General features: G+C 38.2%; 2 protein-coding genes across 2 annotated transcripts in view; one reads left to right on the top strand and one right to left on the bottom strand.

The window, feature by feature from the left end:
* mfng (MFNG O-fucosylpeptide 3-beta-N-acetylglucosaminyltransferase) overlaps positions 1–5204 on the bottom strand; it is a 23773-nt gene extending 18569 nt beyond the window's left edge. The window contains exon 1 of the mRNA XM_008435692.2: positions 4220–5204. Coding sequence (XP_008433914.1) covers positions 4220–4612 — 393 coding nt within the window. The 5' untranslated portion in view covers positions 4613–5204. The remainder of the gene's footprint in view (positions 1–4219) is intronic.
* A 2179-nt stretch (positions 5205–7383) lies between these two features.
* Positions 7384–15000, top strand: part of LOC103480680 (E3 ubiquitin/ISG15 ligase TRIM25-like) — a 12898-nt gene continuing 5281 nt past the window's right edge. Inside the window, exons 1-6 of the mRNA XM_008435830.2 lie at positions 7384–8303; positions 9443–9538; positions 11108–11188; positions 11930–12082; positions 13295–13454; positions 13561–13599. Of these exons, the coding sequence (XP_008434052.1) occupies positions 7707–8303; positions 9443–9538; positions 11108–11188; positions 11930–12082; positions 13295–13454; positions 13561–13599 (1126 nt within the window). The 5' untranslated portion in view covers positions 7384–7706. The remainder of the gene's footprint in view (positions 8304–9442; positions 9539–11107; positions 11189–11929; positions 12083–13294; positions 13455–13560; positions 13600–15000) is intronic.

Genomic DNA, 15000 nt, shown 5'->3' with positions numbered 1-15000 from the left:
TCACTCCAGGTTTAACCAGCTGGTCTCAATCTTAGGTGGAGCCAAATAATTACAAATTGTCTTTTAATTTTACTCTAAGGTGAAAAACGGAAACTAGACATCAACTTTAGCATTTAGCATTATCAGCCACTCCTGTTGTGGTACGCATCCCACAGACCATGACGCCCTGGCAGAGAGCCATATCATCCATCGATAATAAAAAATAAAAACTGATTATAATAATCCACTGATTTAACCGTCTACATATTGTACATCTTACCTTTTTGGTCTATTTTAACCGGGCTAACTAAATTGGACTGTCTGTTATATTGTGAATTAAACTCTGAATGGGTCACAAAAACTTTACTATGCCAGATGTTTTTTATATTTATTTTTTCTCTCATGTTTATTAATGAAAAATCAGTAAACAAATTTAAATACCGATGATCAGTCACATGACACCAGACCATTTACTGTGCCTGTGTGTGTATTACAATTTTCAGCTACTTTCAGCATAAGAGGCAAATCCTCTATTGAACACACCATTGACTGTTTTATTAAAAGTGAAAGAAACTTTCATTTTAATCCTCTTTCTTCTTCCAAGCAATGTCAGTCAGTCACTCTGTAGATTGTCAGTGTTATATAATTTTAATAAGGGTGAGACTCTTCTCTGCCTCATTTGTCGTCCCAAAAGCTCTTTTCCAAACCTGATTCAATCCCTCTCTGCCACTCCTTGGTCAGTTAAGCTGAGCAAAGGAAGAGGACTAATAAGACAACTTTTCATCTTGACTAATTCCCCCACAGCTCACAAAATGTTGGCCTGCAGTGCCTTTTAAAAAGAGTCAGACACACCATTATTCTTGGATTTAAAAAGAAAAATGGTGACGAGTTTCAGTGATAGCGCTACAGTCCAGCAAGATAACGACTCAAACACACGTCGATTTTAAAATGTAGAAATAAACCTTACAGACACTGATGGCCCCAACATCAGCCTGATGAAAATCTATATGTTATTATTTAAAGGGGCGGTATTCTGTGTTTTTCAGACACATAGTGACATTTTATAGCACAATCAAGTAAATATGTTACCTTCAGTTGTTCTAAAGATGCTGCATTCATCAAACATAAAAGATAGTTGACTTATTAATCTGACGACTTGAAATTGGGTCTCTGTCTCTTTTAGAAGCTCCTGCTCTTTCTGAAACTCCGTCTTCAGGAAGTCATCAATCACAACAAAGTTCCACTGTGTGTTTACAAACATTCTGAGGAGCGTTGGACTGTTCCACCAGGTGTTTCCTAATTCCTCCTGGCTAGTCTGAAGGAGCTGGTTGAGGAAATAACATTATAACTTAATATAAAGTCAAAAAACCAAAAGTAAATTTTACATAATACTGCCCCTTTACAGAAAACCGACCACCAATCCTGCTAAGAAGAACAATCAGATAATGACGGCTACAGAAAGCAAGTGGTTGGCAGCAATTTGCATCAACAAGACATTTGGTCAAATATTAGTTGGGTTGTATGTATATATTTGAACCTGTGTGTATATAATTATGACCGTTTGTAATTTAGAGGAAATCCTTGATAATTTCCAACTTGTGCTCTGCTCAATTCTTGACTGACCTGTTATTACTCAAGTAAAATAAAAAGCAGCCATCCAAAAAAAATTACTCAAGTAAGACTAAAAAAGTATTTGCTTAAAAGTATAATCAAGTATTGAGTAATTGATCAAATTATTTATTGTTTAATATTTCAGAATTATATAATCAGACAGACAAAAACTATAGAGTTATGTGGAAATTTTGCCTTTTTAAGGTCAAAAAGGCCAACAATTCAGATACATAAAAAAATCTGGCAAAATATTTTTTTTTCCAAATCAGTTTCAATAAAAAACTTGAGAAACTTTAACAAAAACTGCCGGTGTGTGTCTTTGTCCAGTGAATTTTTGTTGTTCATTCAGTGGGTAGAGCATCCAGAAATTTTACTCAAGTAAGTGCAGAAATACTTCATAATGAAATTACTCAAGTAAAAGTAAAAAGTACAGCATAGTAAAAATACATCTAAAAGCAAATTAAAAAAAAAAAGTTACTGAAGTAAACGTAAATGAGTAAATGTAACTATTTACTACCCAACTCATAAACATTTGTACATGTATATGTACACAGGGGGCCTCTGTAATGACCTTTCACCCTGCTTATTTGCTCCTAACGGTGCTAAGTATGACGAGGTTCATTCTGTTCTGCAATCTGTGTCTCCACTTCCTGTTCTGTGACCAGTTTCCGTTTCGGTATTGTTAACAGAGTGGCTGCGCGGCCGCTGCTTCCCCTCAGCCAAGGCAGCCTGCCTGCAGAGCTTCCTGTGTCTTTGTGAATGTTCTGCTGGTGCAGTGCTGCATGTCGTGTGCGTTCCTGTGACTACATGTGGCCTGGTTTGAAAATGTAAACAGTATTTGAGAAACAGTTTAACTTTTGGAGGCAAAGTAAGAGCGATAGAGCAAGGATTAAAAATAAAAAAAACTAACAAACAAAAAACAAGTTACTGCTGTATTTTGTTAAAAAAGAGGAAGTTACTGTCTCTTGACCTTCCGTTTTCACTCATGATTATGACTTTTCTTCAAAGCCTCCATTCTAAGTCACATTAAGGAACAAAAAGCAAGAAATGACACGAGGAATGCTTTAAAAAAAAGGAAAAAAAAGTCAATTTCATCAAAGCAGCAGTCATGATTTTGTATTTATTTTTGAATATGCAACTCTGTTTGATAAACAAGCCTATATAGCAGTCAATTATGATATCTGGACCAACTCAAATGTTTTGGATTTTTACCCCAAACCCTCCTTGTTTTGAGCCCAGCTGGACAAATCAAACGTCTACAGACTGGAGATGTGGCTCTGTGACATAAAGACATATCTTATGTGAAATGTTTTGACCTGCAGAGTTAAAGCTGTGTTGGATTTCAGCAAAAGCTGTGTAGAGCCAAAAAAGAAGACTACTCATGGTAAAGTCATGTTGTGTTACTCGCAATCTTTAAAAAAGAAAGTGCTGTAACTGCAGAAAAAACACAGCAAATTGAGGTACTTTTTGACAGAGGTTGCAGGTTTTGCAGCATTTGATATCAACGTTATTTATTGCTGAAACATTTTTGTTGGGGAAATTTGCGTGCAGGGCCTTTTAGCAGGTTTTAACATAATCTAACCCTTCTAAATGTGTAAAAGTCTCAATGAAACCTTGAAAAATCTAACTTTTAATCTGAGTAAATGTATGCAGTGGACACAAAGATACTTAAAAAAAAAACATAACTGTTAATGTTTGGGAGTATCACCAGTGCACTGCAAAAATGCAAATGTATTTTTGGCCTGTTTCAAGCTAATGTCTTGTTACACTTGAAATAATACAAAAATAACCTGCAAGTAACTTTTCAGCACAATGTTGGAGCTTGTTTTAAGTCAATAATGCCTCAACATTGATGAAAAGTTACTATAAGTGAAATAATCTGCCAGTGGAACAAGAGAACAAGATATTTTTAGCTTATGGAGAAATTTTTAAAACATAAAAACTGGAACTTTAAAGAAAAAAGCGTTTATTTATCTACCTTTCCAAGGCAAAAACTATGTGGAACTATTGATACTTTGAAGACCAAAAAGAAAATTACCTCATATAAAATAACTTTTGCTCTAATCTGTGTTTTATTGTTTTCATTTTCATCTTTTATTTATTTTTTGCATATTTTGAGTGTTCATTGATTTTACCTGTACCTTGTTTTAAAGTGCTTTATTAATAAAAGAAGTAGTAGTAGTAATAGTAGTAATTTGCAAAATAACAAAATCAGACAGCAGAAAGATTTTTCTCTCAATATAAAATTGATGAAACTTTAACAGAAACCGCAGGAGTGTGTCTGTGTCTGGTGGATGTTTTGGTTAAAACATGCTTGTTCTTCATTCAGTGAAGTTATTCACAGTTAGTCAAGTGACAGTAGTGACACTTTATCATAACGTTACTCAAATAAAAGTAAAAACTACAGAGTCCCAATTACGACCCTGATAGATCGAAGAAAGTTCAGTTCAGTAAAAAAAAATACATTATTGTAAAATAGACTTACTAACCTATTATATATTCTGTATCAAAGTGTATTAATTTAATAAGGTGGCAGTCATTTAAGGCGACATTATTGCATTGTTTGAACTTATCAGGTCTCCTGTCAGGCAGCTGTGCTTTTTGGCTGAGAAGTGATACAGACACTCACGTGCGCCTTGGTCCTTGAGATCCAAGTGTCCAAAAGGAGCGCGAGACGCGTCTTGTGGAACCTCGCGGTGGTTTTTACAGCCACGTAAATGTCATCCAGTCTGAGTTTGGGCTGCGTGGCGTGGACGCGCTTAGCCACCCACTCTCCTCCGTTATTTTCATTAAGTTTGGACTCTCTTCCGTCGCCTTTGATGCTGCTGCTGCTGCTGTTATACACCGAGCTGTGTGCGGAGAGAACCTGCCCGATGGGGCCATGGCGCGCGCCGGCCGACGGGCGGTGAGCCACGTTTGATTTGGTAAAGCTGCTGGTGCGTAATTGAAAATCCACAAAGACAACGATGAAAAATGTAAAAATCAGGACAACCAGGCTCCGACGGGTCCATCTTTTACGCATGGTGCACCCAAAAAAAAAAAAAAAAAAAAGAAAGAAACTCCTCAAAGATATTAAACTATCATAACTCTGTTTTTCTCATTTTAATCCAAACGTTTTCGGACTAAATTTGTAGCGGTTCCTCCTCCATCCGTGTGTCTTCTTCCTTCTTTACCGTCACAGTTCCTTTTATGCTCTCAACTCTTCTGACGGTTTCATGACAATCAGAGCGATTTCATAATCCTGATCTTTTTTTTTTTGGGTGGGGGGAGGATTTTAAAAGAAATAATAATTCATTGTACAAATACAATAAATTCATAAGAATCCATTGTAAAGTTGAAAAAAGCCCCTACCATGAATTTCTCTGTCTTTAGAGTCAGAGGCTGCTCATGACGCCGCCTGTCACTCTAGCGTCAAGTTGGATGGAAGCACCTGAGAGGGGATTTCCTTTCTGTGCTTTCAAAGTAAAATGTCACTAAAAACTTCCGGTTAGCCTGGTAGAGTAAATTTTATTCATCAAAAGGAATAACATTGTTGAATTACCAAAACCTGGAAATCTAACAACTTAATCCATCATCATTATGCTGTACCTCTGGGTTCTGTGTTGGAGACGTTGGTTTTTTCTGACCTACATGCTCCCTCTTCAGCATACTATGAGCATTTTTAAAGTTGTATCATATCTCTCATCAGATCTCTAACTGAACTTCTCATATTGGTGATTAATAAAAAGTGTGATGGCTAAAACAAAGAAAAACTACCAGTAGTCTATAGCCTCTTATGCCAAATCATTCTTCAAGAACCTTGGGGTAAATTTTCCTCTGGTTTTACCTTAGATAGTCATGTCCAGTCTCTTGTTCACTCAAAATATTTACAAAATTTACAAAATATTGCTGCATTAAGTAGTGTCATCTGGAAATTGTTATTAATGCCTTAGTTCCTGCAAGATTGTGACACATTATTAACTTGTCTAAGCAAAGCATCATTGGACTGTCGCAAGTTCAAAAAGCTGCTGCCAGACTTCTAACCAAATTACTGCACTCATGTCAGACCACATCTTTATGCAGCTCCATTGACTCTCCATCCACTCAAGAGTATGTTACAAGTTTTCATTTATAGGGCTTTGAATAGTCAAGCACCAGCGGCATACGTCTTGCAACACTTGTAAGAGGTTGGAAACTAAATCTGAAAGACTTCTGATCAGTAGCACCAGGACTTTGAAACTGTTCTTTTTAGTTTGGTGTCTGCAGATTCTTGTCTTGGTGTGTATCATGAATAAACTGCAAGAGTACCTAAAGAATATTCAATGTTTGTTGTTCAAAATGAACGTGATACAGGTGGAAAAGTCTACAAATCTAACAAACAGGGTCTTGTGTTTATGACTGCATTCACAAAATATTGTCCTAAAGCATCTTGTATTTGTAAAGGAATGAAATAGTTCCCAGTGGTTCTCTCTGAACTGGTGGAAGTCAAGGCTCCATCAACTGTATACTGTTCCCAGCGCTTCTGTCTCCAGAGACTGCCGCCAAAAAGTGAAAGAGCTCGATACAATTAATTCACCTCAGACCCTCATCGCCACCTTTGTTTATTTGTCCTTTCTCAGCGTTCTCGCCTTACATCAATCCCTCCATCCCCGCCTCCTTTCTTGATCTCCTCCTTCTCTGACCAGCTGCCTTTCCCCTAAAAGAGCGGGGACAACGCCTCCCTTCCTCACCACTCTCAGTCCCGCAGGTATACCAGAGATGCCCGGGGAACACCCTGGGCCAAGAAAGACCTAGCATCACCTTACGGCCTCGCTGAAAAGTCCTCTTTCTATAGCAACAAGCACAACACGGGCCTCGCTTTGAACAAAGGATCAGTGGAGTCGAGGGACCAGAGCGCCTTTCAAAGCTTTGTGCCAGATTTAAGGTCGGGTTCAGGCAGAGACTGGAACTGAGAGCAGGAGAGGAGATTGGGGATATACACTGAGGAAGTCTTCAGATCAATAGAGAGAAAGTTGACTGGAAACGGTCCAACTAGAAAATAGACCTAATCAGTTGATCTAAGGATAACTTCAGCCATAAAAATTAGAGTTGTTGGAACAACAGTCAGAGCATTTACAAGAGTTTTAACTAAGAATGGTGGGTAAAAGCCAGACAAAGCCCTGGGGAGAACATGTAAGCTCAATGTAGAAGATCTCAGTCCGGGATTTGAACCCAGGACCTTCAAGACGAAGTTGTACTTTTATATTTACACTGATGTCATTGACTGTTGTGGTATTGCTAATATCAGTCACCTCATGAGGTCCGTGTTGTCCGTACCACCAACTGCACCTTGGATTAGAAATATCCCAGAGGAAATTCGAATATGTTGAACATGTATTGTTCCAAAATAAATTACTGACTTGTTGTAAATACCTCCCACAAAAGAAACAGTTCAAATGCATTAATAAACTCCCAAAATAATAACCAAAAAATAAAGTTATAAATAAGATGGAAAAAATGTCTATAAACGTTATGAATTTTACTTAATATTTAATGTTTTTCTACGGCTTAAAAACGACTCAATAATATTGTGACGTGCCTGCTTTATTGCAAATGGTCGACAGATGGCGACATAAACTTGTTAAAACATTCTTTCTGTCCTTCTAATATTATTCCATTAAGCAATATTGTAAGGGTGTATTTGTAAAGCAAAACTAGATCAAAACATTCAATAGAATCATCTTCTAAAAATAAAAATACATATACTTCTTAATATTTTATCATTTTTATTTAATTTGTGTTAAAGACACAGTGTTAATAACTGTTTATTAACTCATATTTTTTATTTGATCGTTTTTATCACCATTATTTTTAATTTTTTTGTGCGTTTACAGCAAAACTAAAAAGTCTTAGCTCAGAGAAAGTAGCGTGTGTGTTAATGTTTTATTTGTGTGGACTGATCCTTTGGAGGCGTCGCATACCTGTCAGACCGCACTGAGGGCAGCACAACAGGCGCGTTGTGAACATTGCGGAAGGACTACATCCCGACTTCTCCCCTTCACAACACTTCAGGAGTCAGGAAAAGTTTCTTTTAGGAGGAACACCGTCAACTGGCAGCTCAGAAGTCACCTGCCTACGGAGGAGAGCTCTCCCCAGAAATGGCTCAGGCTAACATCTCAGTGACAGAGAGCCAGTTCAGGTGTCCCATCTGCCTGGACATCCTCAGAGACCCGGTGTCCATCCCTTGCGGACACACCTACTGCATGGTGTGCATCAGCAACTACTGGGACCAGGTAGACTTGGGCCAGTTCAGCTGCCCACAGTGCCGGGACATCTTCAGCCCTCGACCGGTGCTCCGGAGAAACACGGTGCTCGCCGAGGTCGTCGACAAACTCAAATTGAGCGAAATGGTCCACGAGCCGGAACTGTACCTGGGCGAAGCCGGCGAGGTGCCGTGTGACTTCTGTCCGACAGAGAGCACGCTGAGGGCGGGCAAGTCGTGCCTGGTCTGCCTGGCGTCCTTCTGTGATATCCATGTCCTGCCGCACCGAGAGGTCGGACCTCTGCGGCGGCACAAGCTGGTGGACGCGGTGGAGCGGCTGGCGGAGAAGCTGTGCGCCCAGCACCGCCTCGGTCTGGAGCCCGTGGGGAGCGGCTCCGACGTGGAGGCCGAGTGGAGCGGCGACTGCCTTCTCTGCCAGGCTGACCAGGAGGAGGAGGAGCGCAGGGCGGACACGCTGAAAGCCAGGAGACAGGTACCCGGTTAGACGGGATGAGCAACAGGGGCGGTCGAAGAAAGCTTTGTACGGGTGGAGTTTTAGTCTGGTGGGTTACGGTGGAGCGAGTAAAGTGGATGATATAGTTACAGTAGCATAATAAAAATAAAAGTTCATAGTTTCAAGTACGAAAAATGATCTAAAACCAAATTCAAACAATACTAATAGACAACAAAGTCATTGTTTTTTTTTTATATAAGATAATTGCCCTGTAGCTCCGTGCTTCGTCTTGTATCGTTTTTCATCACCTCTCCATTTATTAGCCTAAATTCAATGTACCATAAGATAACTTAAAAATCATAAATGGTCATATTGAGGGGATTAACCCTTTTGGACACTTGGATCTCAATGACCAAGGCGCACGTGAGTGTCTGTATCACTTCTCAGCCAAAAATATAAATAGCCAAAAATATAAATAGCATAAATATAAATATAAATATAAATATTAAATTGCATTGAATGTCCACCACTTGCAGATTTATCTTAACACTGTAAAATTTCAGATTTTAACCAGACACATCTTTGGCTATTTTGGTGTTCACTCATACTTCAACAGTCAGAAGCTCACCAAGCTAATATCTGAGATGTAAACAGGGTGAACCTCCTTTAAAAAGCTGCAGCAAAGTACTAAACGTGTGCACTTGTTGTAATAGGTGTAATTTTAGATATTTTATGGGAGAACAAATGTAGGGATGCCCTAATTTAGTCCTCGGCAGAAGTTGCATTGGTGCAGAAAATGTTAAAAAAGTATCCTCTTCTGTTTTTTTTTGTTTACTTTAATTGTAGGAATTTGAATCTTGTTAAATTTGATCTCCGAACATATATTTGTTTTTTCCCATGTGACTATAAGTTAGTTTATATCGTACACTCAACATTTCCTTAAAGGCCAAGCTTCAAATAATGCAAAAGTTGCAAATGGCTTGTTTATTGAATTCTTTGGATGAATCCACTATGGTCGAGTTTAGCTCAGATGATTTCCTTCGCCAAATCTGAATTATTGCATTTGAAGTTCTAAGTCAGTGGTCAAGAACTTTTATATCGATACTGACTGACTGTCAGACACTGACTGTTGTCTTGCTGATATCAGCCACCTCTTGGTTTGTCTGGTGATCTTTCAGCTCCAGCTCCAGGAATCCCAGAGAACAGTTCAGGGAAGGATACGGACCGGAGAGAGGGACCTGGAAGAGCTCCAGCAGAACTTGGACTCCCTGAAGGTAACAAAACCATCACTCACACACACTCGCTCCCCTTATTCTTTGTTAATCCAGTGTTTCTATGAACACTGTATTCCGTCAATGGCGAAGAGTTTCCAAGAACTTACTAATTATTTATGTCAAGCCGAAGTCCCGAGAGTTCAAAATGTGTTTGTTTGCGCTTGACATCACCCGTCTAAGTGGTAGTTCTGAGAAATCAGCTGGCATGAGTGGAATGAACCTGGAAGAAATTACCTGTTGTCATCCAACACCTCCAGTTTCGTCTCAACGGAACGGTTTGTGGAAAAACCTCCGTTTTCTGGGAGATGACCGAGCTTCAGCGAAGCAATCTGTTACTTCAGCTCCGAACACGAGATTTGAAAACGTTTTTTTGTTTAGGACGTCATCTTCCGTTGGTTTTCAGTGGAATAAGCAAGTTAGCTGTAGCTATCGGTCTTTAAATCGACCCTGAGCCCCTTAATCCTGAGAGATCAGTGATTGGTCGAAACTTACATGTGAAACCGATCTTATCTTAACAACAGTCACCCCTCTGCTGCCAACTGCCAACTTTGTTCCTAAATTTATTAACTTTTCAGACAAAAAAAAAATCAATGTCAAACAAAATCAGAATCGGCAGGTCAGGTTTTTTTTTTAAGATTGTTGCACCTGTAGAGTTTGGTCTTATTTATATTTTTATTTCCTTTTTGAACAGCTTAAAACAGAACAGACAAAACAAATATGAGGCTCGGCCCAACATAGATCTACAAAGATTATTGTTTAACCAACATATTTTATTTGTAATTATGATTTTTAACGATGCCACTTATCAAATTGTAAAGTCTGTTATTGGTTTTCACGGCTGTTGACGTGTTTATCATTCTGTTGGGGTTTTTTTCGTTTGTTTTCATCATGTAAAGCATGTTGAATTGCTGTGTTAATGAAATATGCTGAACAAAAAAATGTGATTAATCAACGAATATTTATTGGGAGAGCATTTGCTAAAAACTTTATGACTTTAAATGTCGAAATTAGGATTTTGTTTCTGTTTGGGTCCCAACTTTCTGCCCAATTTACCGTAAGTTCAGGATTTTTAAATACCTACCTCAGAATCTCCTGCTTTAGGATGCTATAACATTTCTATAAGATACATAATGTTGGCGTCATTTGAATATTTTCTCTCACTAACTGTAGTGAAACCTATTTTTGTTTTATTATCTGCTTAGCTATCTAGCTGAATGACAAGCAGTATTAAAGGGTTACACAGCTGAGCAGACACATAAAGCCTGCACTCCCATATCTCACTCACTCAGACATCCTGTTTCAATTCAATTACTGTCATTTTTCAGTGCAAAACAAATTTATGTCCTTTATTCTGAGCAACTCGGTCTTTCGAGAAACGCCTTTCCTCAATCTCCTAGGCATGACTTTTATTCCTCCGAAAAAAACAACAAATTTAGTTTTTTTTTATTAATTCATTGGAAAAAAATATATTTTATGCTTTTATTTGTGTCATCTCTTAAAATCTGGATTATGTGGCTTTATTTTATCCTTTCACTACACACTGTCTCATGAGTCTTTTTTCTTTTTTAGGTTTTGTCCTCGACCGTTCTAGAGGAGAGTGATGCTCTGTTCGCTGAGATCGCTCAGCGTCTGGAGAAAACTAAAGCTGAGGTGAAAAGTTGCACTTCAAAGTTTTGGGTTTGTTATGTCACTGCAGAATTACCCAACACTAGAACTCAGGGTGTCCAGGGGTATTGATACTGGAAATCGGTCTGATATCAGCCAAAAAAAACGAGTATTGGATTATATCGGCGAGCATCTAAAATCTCCATTAGAAGCTCTCTAACCCAGCATTTAGTCTGCTCCAGCATATAGTCCACTCCAGCATTTAGTCCACTCCAGCAGTTAGTCTGCTCCAGCAGTTAGTCCGCTCCAAAATGTAATTCTGTTTGAGTAGTATGCACCACAAAATAATGTGTCACGGTGTCCGCGCACCGTTAAAATGTTATAAATTAAGACCTTAAGACGTCTTAAATAAATTTTTTTAAATGCAAGTATATCGACCTTAAACACATTTATCACAGGTCTTAAATTTGGTTGTGGCAGAAGTATCTAACATGGTATATTTGATGTAGTTTTTTTTCCCACAAGATCAGATCAAGATCTATCAGATTAAAGTTTGGGTTTCCTGCATACAAATCTTCATTCTACGTTCTGTGACTGGAAGCGGTTCAGGCTACTGCTAGATAAAAGTTGAGGAAAAAAGTTTCTTTAAAAAAATTAAAACCAGGAATTTTAATTTGTTTAAATGCTTTCAATAATCTGAAACAGCTAGATACAAGGCAGTTCCTGAATATCATTTTTGAAACACTCTGTATTTTACGTGGTGGATTTTCCGTGTCTGTGTTTTAGGTGGGAGCGTTGCTGGAGGCAAAGGGCCGAGCGGCGGCCGGCAGACTGGAGCGAGACATCGCGCTTCTTGAGACGGACCTGGAGGAGCTGAGGAGGAGAGACGAGGAGATCGGCCAGCTGCTGCGAACCGAAGACAACGTCCGGCTGACACAGGTGACGGGGCAAGAGAGGAAAGAATCACCTGTATCAAAACTAGAAGAAAAAAAAAAATCAAAGCCTCGGTTTTAGGAAATTAGTTTTTTTCTTTGGAAAGACAGAAGAAGTCTGAGCTGCTGCTATCCGATCTGGCTTGCGGTTTGTGGATTTATTCCAGAAAATAATAGGAGCCGATTCTGAGTAGACGGTTTCTGGAAACTGGTGACGACAGCATCATGTATGTCCTTTTACTAGGAAATGAAGGGAGCCACTGGGAGAAACAGAAAACGCTTTGGAAGTGGGGAAAAAAAATATTTGAGCAATAAAAATAAAGCCTAAAATCAATAGAATCAAGATTCGAGACATTGAAAAACATCTATTTCTAAAAAGTATTACTAGTACATATTTTTAATTATTTAAATTGTTTTAATATACTTGATGCATTTGTAGACTTTTAACTTGTAATTCATTTTTTTATTTAACTTGTAACTATTCATCTATGTATCAAACTTTTTTACAGAGTTTTTACGGGAGTTGAAATTCTTGAATCTTCTGTAGGTTTGGAAAGTATTTTATTTCTGTATAATTTCTTCGAAAGTGCGATCTAATGTTTGATTAACAGCCTATATTTGGAATGTGTTACTTATAGTTGGTACATTTTTTTTCTCACTCTCTGTAGTCAAATCAAACCAAACTTTTCTAGTTTTATATAAGGTAGAATCACTAAAATTATTTATATTTGTTAAATGCCAGAAAACTTAACAATAATATATTTGTAGAGATTTTTTTGTCAAGTGCACAAGGTGTAAGAAAGACATTTCAAATCATAACATTTTGTTATATTTTATTGTATATTGTCCGTACTGTAGAATGCGTAATGCAACATATGATTTTTATTTAATATTAACAGTAATAAATTATAATAATGAATTGAAAGTGTTCTTTAGTTCATTTGTCTTTGAAAACTCACCTTGAAAGTATTTACATTTTACTAAGTGAAAACTATATAAACCCTGTTTTTAGCAAATATTGAAAAGGCAGTTTATTTTTTTGTGAAGATGAGCATGTCATTAGGGACCGTACAGGAAACAAACTCCACTTGACATATTTTTTTTCTCTGACAGAGACATTAGGAGGAACGGATGAGAGGAATAAATGAGTCAGCGAGTTTTTACCGAGGGATGGGACAGGGCGTAATTTTCCGTTCTCGTTTTTGCGTTTCCACCTCAGGCGGCCGCGTTGCTCTGCGTCCCCGTCTCCGCCGATCGGCCCTCCGGGACCTTCAACCTGGCCCCAGAGGCCTTCAGCGACGCCAGGAGAGCGCTGAGCCATCTCCGCAGCTGCATCGAGGACGTCTGTAGGGAGGAGGTCGACAGGATCGGCCGTGTGGGTACGCAGGAAACACCCGCTGTGCCACATATAGCATTTACGGCCTTTTCCTGACCTCTGACCCAGCTGGCTCATTCTCTCTGTCCAACATGTTGTTTTTCTTCCAGGTAATGAGAACTGCGTCCCCACCAGAGAGCTTGTAAACGGTAAGCTTAAGTAACGCGATCCTCAGATGCACCCGCACACTCCACCGTGTCCTGCCCTCTGTGGGAGAGTCGTGTCTGAGGTTTTTACATGACATTTAACGCTGCAGCCCTTAATTAATAATACTAAAAGACAACAAGCATGCAGGGCCGGATCTTCAAGGATGCAGGGCCCCTGGGCTGGATCCGTTTTTGGTGTCCTATCCTCTAACAATTTCATTTTTACCAATGGAAATTACAATACATCAGAGGTGCAGGGAACCCAAAGATTTTTCTCAAGTAAGAGTAGCAATACTTCAACATAGTTGTATTCAAGTACAAGTAAAAAACAGCCGTCCAAGAAATTACTAAAGTAAGAGTAAAAACAGTATTTGGTAAAAAGTCTACTCAAGTACTGAGAAACTGATCAAATTATTAACAAAAAAATAACAAAATCAACTAAAAGAATGTTTTTCCAAATCAGTTTTTTTCAATATAAAACTTATGAAACTTTACCAAAAACTGCAGGCGTGTGTCTGAGTCTGGTGAAGTTTTGGCTAAAACATGTTTGTTGTTCATTCATTGCAGGGCTGTGCAGAGACCACTAAAGGGGCAGGTGCTCAAAAAAAGGCCACATCTAACTGCATTCTAGGACAGAATATTAACAAAGCCACTCAGCTTTCAGAGTTTAATAAACAATGATAAATAACAATAATGTGAGCTATGCAATCAAAGCTAAGGAAAACCTCTATATAGAGCATAACACTATACATATGCAAGATATTTTATTAGTAATTTCTTTCTGCAGGTCTGTTTTGTAATAGGAAAGTATTGCAATATTCAAACCTGCAATTTAGCAAGATATGTAAGTCAGAGCTGGACCACCAGACATATTTTGTCTTTACAGAATTACACTATTAAAAATATAAACAAGGGCACAATGCAACCTTTTAGTGACTGTAATCTATAAAACAAAGAGCTGCCTGTTTGCTGCACTTGCAGTGGAGATGCAGATGGTCCATTCTGGAAAGCGGAGCTGCATCAAACTTTAATGTGGAACTGCAGGGAAAAGAAAAAAAAAACAAAACAAAAGCAAAAATTGAATTGTTAATGCATATCACCATGAGAAAAACCTACTGAGTTTTGCTTAAAAACTTTTTTCTTACATGACGTCGTGGGCAGGGCCCAAAATCGCAACAAAATATTTCTGATGTGTGCAAATAAAAGTCTATGTTTGGCAAATAACTTTTTAAGTTCACGAGACAAAAATGAGTTAATTTAGAAAGCAGTTATTTAAACAAAACATTTAAAAAAAAAAAAAAGAAATCATTACAATTCCAAAAGTTTTGATTACATTAACTGAGGTAAAAAAAACATTTTCATTGAATAATTGGGAAAAAAAACACATATATATATATATATATA

This window comes from Poecilia reticulata, linkage group LG1 (genome assembly GCF_000633615.1).
Source record: "Poecilia reticulata strain Guanapo linkage group LG1, Guppy_female_1.0+MT, whole genome shotgun sequence".
Lineage (NCBI taxonomy): Eukaryota > Metazoa > Chordata > Actinopteri > Cyprinodontiformes > Poeciliidae > Poecilia > Poecilia reticulata.
This window is presented reverse-complemented; position numbering and strand designations above follow the sequence as displayed.